The 11376-nt window shown below is 44.2% G+C and overlaps 1 protein-coding gene across 1 annotated transcript; it reads right to left on the reverse strand.

Annotated features, from left to right (window-relative positions):
* Positions 1–364: 364 nt before the first annotated feature.
* LOC118233572 (copine-3-like) lies at positions 365–10893 on the reverse strand. Its single transcript, XM_035429331.1, has 15 exons — positions 10762–10893; positions 9817–9996; positions 8928–9002; positions 8477–8548; positions 7626–7706; positions 6949–7038; positions 6039–6137; positions 5658–5744; positions 4527–4586; positions 3872–4005; positions 3049–3103; positions 2871–2922; positions 1982–2115; positions 800–1036; positions 365–502 (listed from the first exon to the last, which is right to left on the reverse strand). The coding sequence occupies exons 1-15, from the start codon at positions 10891–10893 to the stop codon at positions 365–367; spliced, it is 1626 nt and encodes a 541-aa protein (XP_035285222.1).
* Positions 10894–11376: the final 483 nt, after the last annotated feature.

Below are 11376 nucleotides of genomic sequence, written 5' to 3' on the forward strand. Positions count from 1 at the left end.
ACTCGGATGTGTAGGGTGGTGTAGGGGTGTAGGGTCACGTCAGTACTGAGGGTGGAGGCGGAGTTAGGGGTGTAGGGGTGGGTCAGTAGTGAGGGTGGAGGCGGAGTTAGGAGTGTAGGGGCGGGTCAGTAGTGAGGGTGGAGGCGGGGATAGGGGTGTAGGGGCGGGTCAGTAGTGAGGTTGGAGGCGGGGTTAGGGGTGCAGGGGCAGGTCAGTAGTGAGGGTGGAGGCGGGGTTAGGGGTGTAGGGGTGGGTCAGTAGTGAGGGTGGAGGCGGGGTTAGGGGTGTAGGGTCACGTCAGTACTGAGGGTGGAGGCGGGGTTAGGGGTGTCGGGGCGGGTCAGTACTGAGGTTGGAGGCGGGGTTAGGGGTGCAGGGGCAGGTCAGTAGTGAGGGCGGGGGTGGGGTCATTAGGTGGGCTCAGTCCCAGCATGTGGAAGTAGGACACCAGTTGGGCTGGGATCTCAGCCAGCACACACTGAGCCAGCGCTTCCATGGGGGCCTGGGGAGACAGGGAGGCCCAAAAAGCAAGAGTTACCCCCAAAAATTTGACATCTTATTCAGAAACACTGCTGGGGAAAATGTGTGCTCGATGTGCAACCTCACAAAAATGCAGCATGTACTTTATATTAAATGTAAGGCTCACTCACTCATCAAGAAAATGTATGTTCACCATATAATAAAAAACATAACTTAATTAGAAGACAGCCCATGTTTTCATATGAGCAAGTGCTGCACATAATGCATGAAGCCCCAGGAAGTGATTCCGATACCGCCGATGAGTAAAAGTAGGACTCACGCCCAGGAAGTGGCGGAAAGGCACGAACTGCACGATGTCGCGGGATGCCGCCTCTCCCGTGGGCGCCCGCAGGGGGCCGTCGTCCCCGTCCAGAAACTCCATGCCGCCGAAGTCGGCCCCGCCCACCCCCACGATGACGACGGACACGGGCAGCCGGGAGGCGTTCACGATGGCGGCGCGCGTCTCCTCCAGGTCGGTGATCACGCCGTCGGTGATGATGAGGAGGACGAAGTACTGCTGTTACGGGAGGAAGGGTACGGTGTGTGCGCTCTGAATCATCCCACTGTTGAATGTGCAGTATAACCACCGCAGTACGCGCAAATTAACTAATGATCGCATTTCTGAGAAATTTGGGGTGTGAAGGTCATGATATGACGGTGGGCAGTTTCCCCTTGTGTATTTCTAGAAACTTCTGCACACTCCGGGGTCACATTTGTGATCAGGTATTTCCAGATTCGGATATTTCCGATTAAATCGTGAACTCTGCCCTCACTGAAAATTCATGGCATGTCCTGAGACGTGGACGGCCATGTCTAGCAATCTATGCCAAGTGTCCTGACAAGAACACCTCCGCGCACAAAATTATGTCCCTGTCTGACGCAGACACTGTGGTTTCCGACATTGGCGCCAGCCACACACGGCAGGAAACGCATCCGCTTTCGGATTCATGTCCTCAGCTCCCAACCCATACAGTATACACGTCCCCTCACAGGGTCAGGGGTTCGATTCCCCGCAAAAGGCACTTCCTGTACCGTGATCTCTTCTAACGCTCTCTGCTCTCCCCACGTCTGAATAAAGTATCAAAAATACACAAGGACCATCTGCTATAAGTTAGTTTCAGCATACTTAAGAGTTGGACTGCTGCTTTTTGTCACAGAATAAATAACCAGACATTTCTAGGTGGTAATGCTCAGCGTGCACCAGCCACCATTGTGAGGGCCTGGTGCAGGTGCAAAAGGCCCATCCTCGGGTGAATTCGGGTGAAAAAGGCACCAGAAGGCACGCATTAATTTCCCTGCTCCAGTTACCCATATTAGGTAACAGCAAGGTAATTCATAACTTTTTTTTTTTTTTTTTTTTTCATAAATCACTTCAAAGGAAACTGATCATTATGTCCCTTCCTGCCGGAGCAACTGAACTGAGCGCGTGCGGTTTCAGGCTCAGTGTGAGGGCTCGACTCACCGAGGCTGTTTCCTGCTGGGCCGCCCGGACCGCGAAACGGGCCACGTGGTTTATGATGGGGGAGAAGTTTGTGGGCCCGTACAGCTGGATGTGCGGCAGGCAGCTTCTGTAGGCTTCCAGCACCCCTTCGATTCCTGGGATGGGGGGGGGGGGGGGGGGGGGTTGGGGAGAAATGACCAATCAACCCATCTACCTGTACCAAAATTAAATATGCTACAAATTATATTTTAAATATATTATCAACATATTGTAATATTGCACAATAAATGCTGACTGCTGGCTAGACCAGTGCCATTCACTCTTTTGATTTTAGCTTGAAATCAGAAACCTGGTTCAGGCCCAGAGAAACAAGTAAGGCACATCGACTGAGCAACCCAGGGTTTTTAATTGACCCCATAAGTGCAGTGTAACACCAATAACTATTAAACCCTGTTGCTGTTCAAGGCAAAGATTGAAGAGCAAAGATAGAGTGCACCCAGCTATGCTTCCTGCTCGGTTTAGAACACCACAAGGGTCTCTGCCTCTATTATACACCCTGGTTTGCCATTCCATAGCAAGCTATCGACAATTCTCTGCAGAAAAATGATAAGAATTTTTCTTCATACTTCTGTGGAATTTGCTTTTAGCTTATTCCCACATACAACGCCATGTTGTCCTGAAAGAACTCGAGCTGAAATGCCCTTTGCAGTTCTCATTATTAATCCCTTTGATGAATTTAAAAACCTCCCCTGAGAATTCATTATACTGAGCAATTCCATCCCTTCAAAAAAAAAACTGTCCTCTGTCCTCGTCTGACCCAAACAGTGCTGAGATATACGTGGGACTTCATACAGGAAAGAGGTCCGTTAAATGAAAATATGTAAAGCTGACGATGATGATGAAAGCATGCCTGCGCAGAACGGAGAGGCGGGATTGAAGTTGAGGGGGAACTCATGAGAGACCTGCAAAAAGGAAGGGAACGCAGTTGAAAGAGACACAGTGGAAGCGCATCTACGTTATACACATTCTTTAATGAACTCTATGGTGGAAATGCCTTAATGCATTCGGGCTGCTGGCTCGCGGCTCACCTCCCACGTTGGGGGAACCTGGGCTCCGAATCCGAACGCCGGGAACATCTTGTCACTGCGGCGAAGAGAAAAAGAGTGACTCAGATAACAGCTTCGAAATGTAATTATCGGGATCACATGACTCGCGCAATACATAATGTAGATAACACGCATTGTAGCATTAGCATTCCTGTTACGTGATCGTGATTCCATTGTGGCTTAAAAGGCCTTTGTAATGATTTACATAACTCAAGAGATTATTTTTTTTAATTCAGTCATTGCATCAAAAAACATTAAAATTGCATGTGAGCAGCTAGCCTGTCTGCCACTTCGGAAGTGCAATGGATAATAGCGGATTAACACTGTGAAATAAAATGATACGGGCTAACAGAGTAGTCATGCTAAGGCAGGTGTGTCAAACGCCAGTCCTGGAGGGCTGCAGTGTCTGTTGGTGCTTCCAAACATTTGGATGTTTTTGTGCCAATTTAGGCCTTTGATAGTACGTAGTATTTAGCCAATCCCTAGCTGAAATGAATCACTCAAATCACACAAAAACGGATGTTTATAATTGTTCTACCTGAATTGTATACCAGTATGTGTGCCAGTATAATTTGTTTTATTGGTGTTCCTTTGCGTGGGGTGTTTTATGTGTAAACTGACTGCTTGTTGCTTCTCTTGGCTGGAGCTCCCTTGAAAAGGAGGTGGAAATCTCAATGGGACTCAACAGGTAGAATAAAGGAAAATAAATAAATATTACAGACACTGTAGGCCTCCAGAACCAGAGCTGCTATGACAACCCTGTGCTGTGGCACTGGTAAATGCACCTGGAAAAGGCTAACCACACCTGTCATAGTCCTGAATGACCGTCCCCACTGACCAGATGGCTGCCAGGTACTCGTTGAAGCCATCGGGGCTGATGTAATGCAGGGAGTCTGGGCAGCGTGGGTCACCATTGGAGCCCGTGAAGTCCACGCCCACCTAGATGACCCCCCCCCCCCACCCCATCCCCCAAGACAAGATGCTTCAAAAGTAACAAACCTCAGTGGACATATTGTTAATGTATGGTTATGTAGTATGGGATTTGCATATTATACACAATATGTAGGCAGTGTTTCAAACACATGTATTTCAAATAGGTATGTGTAATGAAGATTGTTTGACTCTTTTTGTTTGGTGTGGTTTATTCCACTCTGATACCTACAAAGCAAGACACATCTCCACCATTTTGAATATAGCTTACATTAATTTGTGAGATATTTTCTATTTTTGAAACTGGCAGTAGGCAGAATTCCCCCCTAACTTTCCACCCCCCAGGATGGCTACAGCCAATCAAACGTAAAACTTAACTGTAAAGTAGAATCCAAGACTAGAATCTAGAACACTTAAGGCAAAGAGAAATTAAGGTAAAAAGACACGAAACACAAAGATGCTGCTCAACGCTGTTCACTTGATGTGACAAGCAGAAAGCATGGCACCAAAGTGCAAGGATTGTAACTCACAGTGAAGTTGATTTGACATCCGCCCATGATATAGTCCAGGAAGCTGTAATCCTTCACAACCTGCGTAATTAAAAAAGTAGCATATTATATTCGATATCGCACTATATTAACTGCATTTTCATAGTGCACAAAGTATCATATTACAATGACATACCAGCCCACACAAAGTATACACTGTGTGCTTGGTAGCCATATGAATGCACATACCATGCTGTGGATAGGTTGAAGCATTCTGATCCTTATTTGCAATATGCTCTGGGCCGCAGTACACACAGTGAATACTAAATGTGGTATTTATGTCACTCTTCTGTAGCGTTTATGATAATGTTGAGAATGCATTATAAAGATGCAGTTCAGGTCAAAACATTCCTTAAAGACATGCCATAAAAAATATGATACACAATTTCCGTTATTGTGAAGCCTTACTGTGTGCTGCTGCATAATGTGTACGGTAGCTATTTAAACGCTGATGAAGCTCAGCTTGTAAACAAACCTAAGGCTACTTTAAGTCTTTATTCGGCCTTCAAGGGCATCTCAGGTCATTCTCTGGAAAGAAAATAATGAAAGTCTCAGAAAAAAAAAGCCTTTATGCTTCTTTAAGCCAGACTCAGGGTCGGGTTACTGGAGGACAACCTCCAGTACAAGAAGCATTCGCGATCAACAATGCATGTTCATCGAGCGTCCTAGATCGCACTTTGCTCGATCAGTTTCAGTTTCTTCATACAAACATTGTTTGGGGTTGCGATTAGGACAGGCTTAGCTGGGCCATTCCAGTGCGGCTTGGACATCAACAGCCAAACTGGGAATGTTGAGTCTTTATTTTTCTGCTTGTACAGTACGTGGTACAGCACAATGGGATTATTATTAATAATAATAATAATAATAATAATAATAATAATAATAATAATATACTAGCAATTCCATAACGCAGGAATCTCCAATCTCACTTAAGGTCGACCGGCACACGTGCAGGACTTTGTTCCACCGGACGCTACGTTCCCTGTGTTTGAGACCCAAGCTCAAGGCCAGGTGTCTCAGAGCTGGATAAGAGCATGAGCCTGAGCAGGGCCTAAGCACAGCGTTTTACTGGGCGCACAGCCGACGGCACGGAGACCGGAGGACTCGACGCACCTGACACAGTCTGACGCTCACTATGCCCGAGTTTGTGTAGCTCTTCTTCTTCTCTTTCTTTGTGCTGTTCACACATTCAAACTCTGCCTAGATAGACAGAGAGGTGGGGGGGGGGGGGGAGAGAGAAAGAGAGAGGGAGGGAGAGAGAGAGAGAGATAGAGAGAGGTTACCTGAGGTAACTCAGCTTACCAACCTGTAACACGTACCTACAGTGACATACAAGCATGCACAGGCACACTCACACACACTCACACACACACTCATGAACAATGGAGCCTTTTTTTCTTTAAACGCCTATGATTTCCCACCTCAAAATCTAAAGAAATGATAAAGAATAAAATTTGGGAGTTAAGTACAGAATGATTTTCAAAGTGAACTCACAGGTGAAGCCCATGAAGCTTGCTGAAGCTGAATAAGGTCAGTCTCAAATGAGCCAATCAGCTCATGAGAACCATCAGCATCAAAGTCATAGCATTCCACCTGAAATACAGAGACAGAGACACAGAGCTGCTCGGTCCAAAGTACTGGCACACCTAGCAGTACGTACCTCCATCCAGTGGTTGCACAGTGAAAAGTATTTGAATAATAAATAAAAAAATATTTGGATGTTTTTGTAAATCGAAGTTAGCTACAAATGTTGACACACTATACCTCTTTGGAAAACCGGTTAAAAGCACTACTTCAGTAAATCAAAAGGGAAATTTTACCAGTCAGAAATTCAATTTGAACTTCATCACATAGTATGAACAGGCTGTACTTGGCACATATAACAGTAAAGCAAGAAGGGGAATGATGTTCCCTTTCGTTCCTGTTGCTAAATATTCAATAATGACTCACACAAAAATAAATATATAAATAAATAGCACAGATCTGTGAATATACTTATTATTTTGTGATATTATGGTATCTGTGGGTGACAAAATGCATTCAATCAGATATTGTAAATCATATTTCTATCCAACATTTTACTGTAAGTGGCACAAGCAAGACTCCTTTAAAGAAATATTTCTGAATAAACACATTTTAAATACAAAAACTAGAAATGGTTTGCATCTGAAGACAGCATAAAACAACACTTAAAAGCTTATGGTTCCAGGTGGTTAATTCCTACAAAAATAAAACCTTAATCCAAAATGTCTAAATATGTCAAAATGTATTTCAATATTGCCTGCAAGGCCTAAAACATCATAATACAACATTTGACTGATATCAACCACCCAAGTGGCTCCACCCCTAAACCACGGGGATGGGTGTGGCCTGGTTTTGGCCACGCCCAGTCAGTGAAGATCACCTTCACGGGTTGCTCCACGTTACACCCACACAAGCTCTGCAGGGGAATTCGAAAGGGCCTCCACACAGGATCCAGGGAGTTTTCAACAACCTGCATAGAGAAGAAACATTCACACCCTGCGAGCTTGAAATTTCTTTAAAAGTTCAATTTGATTTCGGCTTTATAAAACCAGCTTTGTAACACTGTATCCAAATGTTAGGCTAGTATTCTATCTGATTATGTACTTCTCTGTCATACTGCCTCGATTTTATTATTTTTCATCTGAAAAGGCCTTGTGATAAGTTATGTGTAAATAAAAATTATGATTGTCATTTTTATTAAAATGATTATTATTAGATCAGGACTCATCATTTGTCTGCTATGTTCACTATGGCACAGTAACATGTTCAGTGTTAATTCAGCTCTAACAGCAGCGACCATATGTACTCTATAAGAGCTAAATGGACTGCATTTATATAGCGCTTTTATCCAAAGCACTTTACAATTGATGCCTCTCATTCACCAGAGCAGTTAGGGGTTAGGTGTCTTGCTCAGGGACACTTCGACATGCCCAGGGCAGGAATCGAACCGGCAACCCTCCGACTGCCAGACAACCGCTCTTACCTCCTGAGCTATGTCGCCCCGAGCTGATTTAACTGAACGTTTTACAGTGTGGCAGCGATGCTTGGGGAACTAACCTCTGTCCTGTGGGCCAGCTGCCAGCCAGACTCAGTCTGTCTGTAGATCTCCAGAAATGGGTCCGATTTCCCAAAGAAATCCTGAAACAATTCAGATTCAAAATGCAGGCATTTAGCAGACGCTCCTATTCCGGTTAAGTACCATTCACCAAGAGACAAATGTCTGTGCACCTCCTGGGAAAAGAACTTACAACCTCTCAGTTATAAACCCAGGTTCCTAACAATGAAATAACACTACTGGCAAGCATACTGTACTACTACAGTGTATGTATCAAAGCATTTACCTATTTTTCTCCATACTTTAACAGCCACTCCAGGCACTACATAAAATTAATTTAACACTGTTTTCAAATTACTCCATGAAAATGAATTAATTGATCATTAATGAATTAACTTCAGATATTAGTATAGATTGAGCAGCGGTGGGGCATAAGCAGCACAACAAAAGTTTAAATTGTCACAATTAAATGTTACACTGCTGTTATCATTAGCAGCATTAGCACCTTAGCAGCATCTGCAACTCCTGTTTTCAGCTGCAGTACTGAGTGACGTGTATTGGGAATCATGCAAGTAGCCACGGCTGAAGCCGCTGAAACTCCACCTTGATGGAGATTCATGCAGACGTGTGTAAAGGACCTTTTGGCCAGAGCGGGGGGTGAAAACCCTGCCTACCGCGACCCAGCAGGCAGACTCGTGCAGGCGGGTTTTCAGGGCCTGGTAATGCCGGGACAGTTGCGTGAATAAAGACTCTGAACCTGTTGTGGCCTTGAGTTTTACACCCATCCTTCAGTCTGGATTCCCGGGGCAGTTCCACGGAGCCACATGCAAAACGGGGTTTGTGTTCGACTCACTTTGTTGTCCAGGTTCCTCGCCTCCACCTCGAAGTTCACCACCCGGTTATCTTTGACTTCCTCTGCACTGATCTGCAAGAGGAAAGAAATTCAACGCCAGTGTACCGATCTCACTCTCTGTGCATACGTTTTTGGGAAGAAGTTACAAAGCTTTTAACAGATCTAAATGTTCATGTATGAATAACTAATGTGATCTCATATTGCTCGCTTATCAAATAGAATTAAATTCCATTAGTTTTAGCGCTCATCAAATACATTGTTATTATTATACGTTTCGATTTATTGCCTCTTAATTATAAAAGGGCAAGAATTGCCCTGCTGTCGGGTTGCAAATTTAATTCATTAATGCCAAACATGATTTAATTGTTTTGTTCAGTTTAAAGATTGAACTACACGTGTAGATATGTTTAAAAGCGTCGCGTTTCCACAGAAACCCCTTTTTAAAACTCACAGTGATTGTAGCCTCTCCTGCAGGTCTCTTGTGCTTCAGAAGAAGGGGGCGTGTCTGCCTCCTGCTGGACACGATCTGAAATGCAGTGAGGAAACCAATATATATTTGTAATGGTGAATGAACACATAAATGCAGTGGAAGCCTTGCTCCCTAAACCGAATCTCTGTGCTGAGTCAAGCTCTGCCTCCCTCTGTTGGTTGTCTTCACTTTGCTCTGTGTTCGCAGCACCCATTAAATGCTTGAATAGGCTGCATTTCCACAGTTTCTGTAAACATTATTAGAAACAAAACATAAAGCTGCCCATCATGGGTCTTCAGTCCCCCTGCTGTTGCACTTAGAAGCGCTGCTTAATTTTTCCCATCTGTTTGCGTTTAACCATTTAGGTTTTTGTGATTTTATTTAGCTATTCTTTCCAGCTATTTTATTTATCTATTGTTTTTTTTAATTTTTTTTAACTATTTTATTTAACTATTTTGCTCTGGGATTTTGTTTTGCCATTATTTTCTTGCCATTTTGCAGGAGTTGAGATTGATTGCCTTTAAAGGGGTTTGGGGAATCATTTTTCAGTTTTTCTCAAAATTGGCTCAGGCTCAGTTCTCTTTATCTTTTGGTGCCTCTGGAAAATGTCCACTGTGGAGTGCTGTATGACAACTTGCCTGTAAGCAGTTCTACACAAAATAATCTGTTTGATCAATGGATTTTACAAGCAGTTGGACTCCTCTGTAGTCCTTGCTGTACAGCCTCATTTTCAGTACTCAAATAGGCTCCAATTACTACAACATCATATATAAATGTTGGTATTAAATATAAACAATAAACGTGAGCATATATATTGAGAGGTCAAAAAAGGATGGCCTTCCCCCAGCCCTCGAACAGGAAGTGACCTCACCTGACCCAAGGTGCATTCCATTTCGCCCAGGAAGTCGTCGTCGCTGAGGTCCGTCGTTTCGTTGTCGATGTCGTAGATCGCGAGTTTCAGCTTCTGCACGATCTCAAAGTAGTAGTGTACCGTGAGCCTCTTGGCAAACTGAGGGCTGAGGCAGTTCTGGACCCTCTCCGTGCGATCCACCTGAGATTTAAGGGTCATCCTTTAATCTGCCCAGTGCAGAGCGACCACTGACCTCAAACCCAGCTTCACTGATCGCCAGGTACCCGTGACCCAGACCTGCCCTCATTCAACATTATGCTGCGGCACAGACGCCACATGTAGAGACGGTACAGTGGTATCCCAGATTTTATATTGCCATACCAGTCCAGAGGTGAGCTATATTACATATTATAAGCCTGTTATTCACCAGCAAAGAAGGGCTCAGATGTAGCTGTTCATGTTATATACCACAAGTGGCCTGCAGCTAAACCAAACAGAGCTGTCATATAACTGAATTGATGACCGAAACCAACATTGGGCCAGAACAGACCATGTGCAACAAGCCTTTATAACAGCTGACTGCGTTGGGACTTTGCCAGAACAGGCTCGGATGATTTATGGGATATCTGGGTGTTTTTTTTTTGTTTTTGTTTTTTTTTCCTCCTCTGGAATAAGCACAATGCCACAAAAGCCAATAGCAACCAGCCATGTTAGATGAAACTGGCCTCCTGTCAGTTTCAGAGCAGAGGGTGTCTAATATTTCCTGATGAGACACAGTACATACTGTGTAAAAATACATTAGCAGCATGCAGTACATACTTGGATATCATTACTACTGTCACAAAAATAAATTCATCCATTCACAGCCAAAACAACCAATCAGAAGCTTGGTGTAGGTCTAATGGGTATATACTCCTGACGAGGCTAAAAGGAGTTCACCGGTGAAAGACAGAGGAAGAAGCTGACCTCAAGCCACTGGTCCCCGCAAGTGCTCTCGAAAAGGACACACAGAGGGTCAGATTTGGAGCCCAGGTCTCTGTTACGCAGGTCCTCACAAGACACTGTCAGCTCCACTGTGGTCACACACCGTGATGCCATCGGGGCTTCCCTAAAGGCAAGACTGTAACTGCAAACACACACACACACATACGTATACACAAACATGTTCACACATGCACAAACATACACACGTGTGTTCACACAAGCACACACGCATGTGTGCACGTGCGTATGCCATAGAATGGATGAGCACATACGTGCACGAACACACAAACACACATGCATTTGCACGTGTAAGCACATGCAGATGAATAATATACCATGCCTTAAAAAAACTTTTACATACAGGTTTTCATTTCATTTATAATTTTAAGCACAGCTGGCCATGCGCACTGTCGATAGTGTACCTGTAGTACTGGTCTGGAACCAAAATGCTTTAACATCAATTTGGCTAATACATTTCAAACCGTATTCACCTTGTTCTGTGGCAGCATTGTGTTTTCCATAGCAAATTAAAACCACCAGAAGGGCTCTACTCTATCTGCTGGGAGCAGAAATGTACTAAAACATGAAAGATTGATT

This window comes from Anguilla anguilla, chromosome 8 (genome assembly GCF_013347855.1).
Source record: "Anguilla anguilla isolate fAngAng1 chromosome 8, fAngAng1.pri, whole genome shotgun sequence".
Lineage (NCBI taxonomy): Eukaryota > Metazoa > Chordata > Actinopteri > Anguilliformes > Anguillidae > Anguilla > Anguilla anguilla.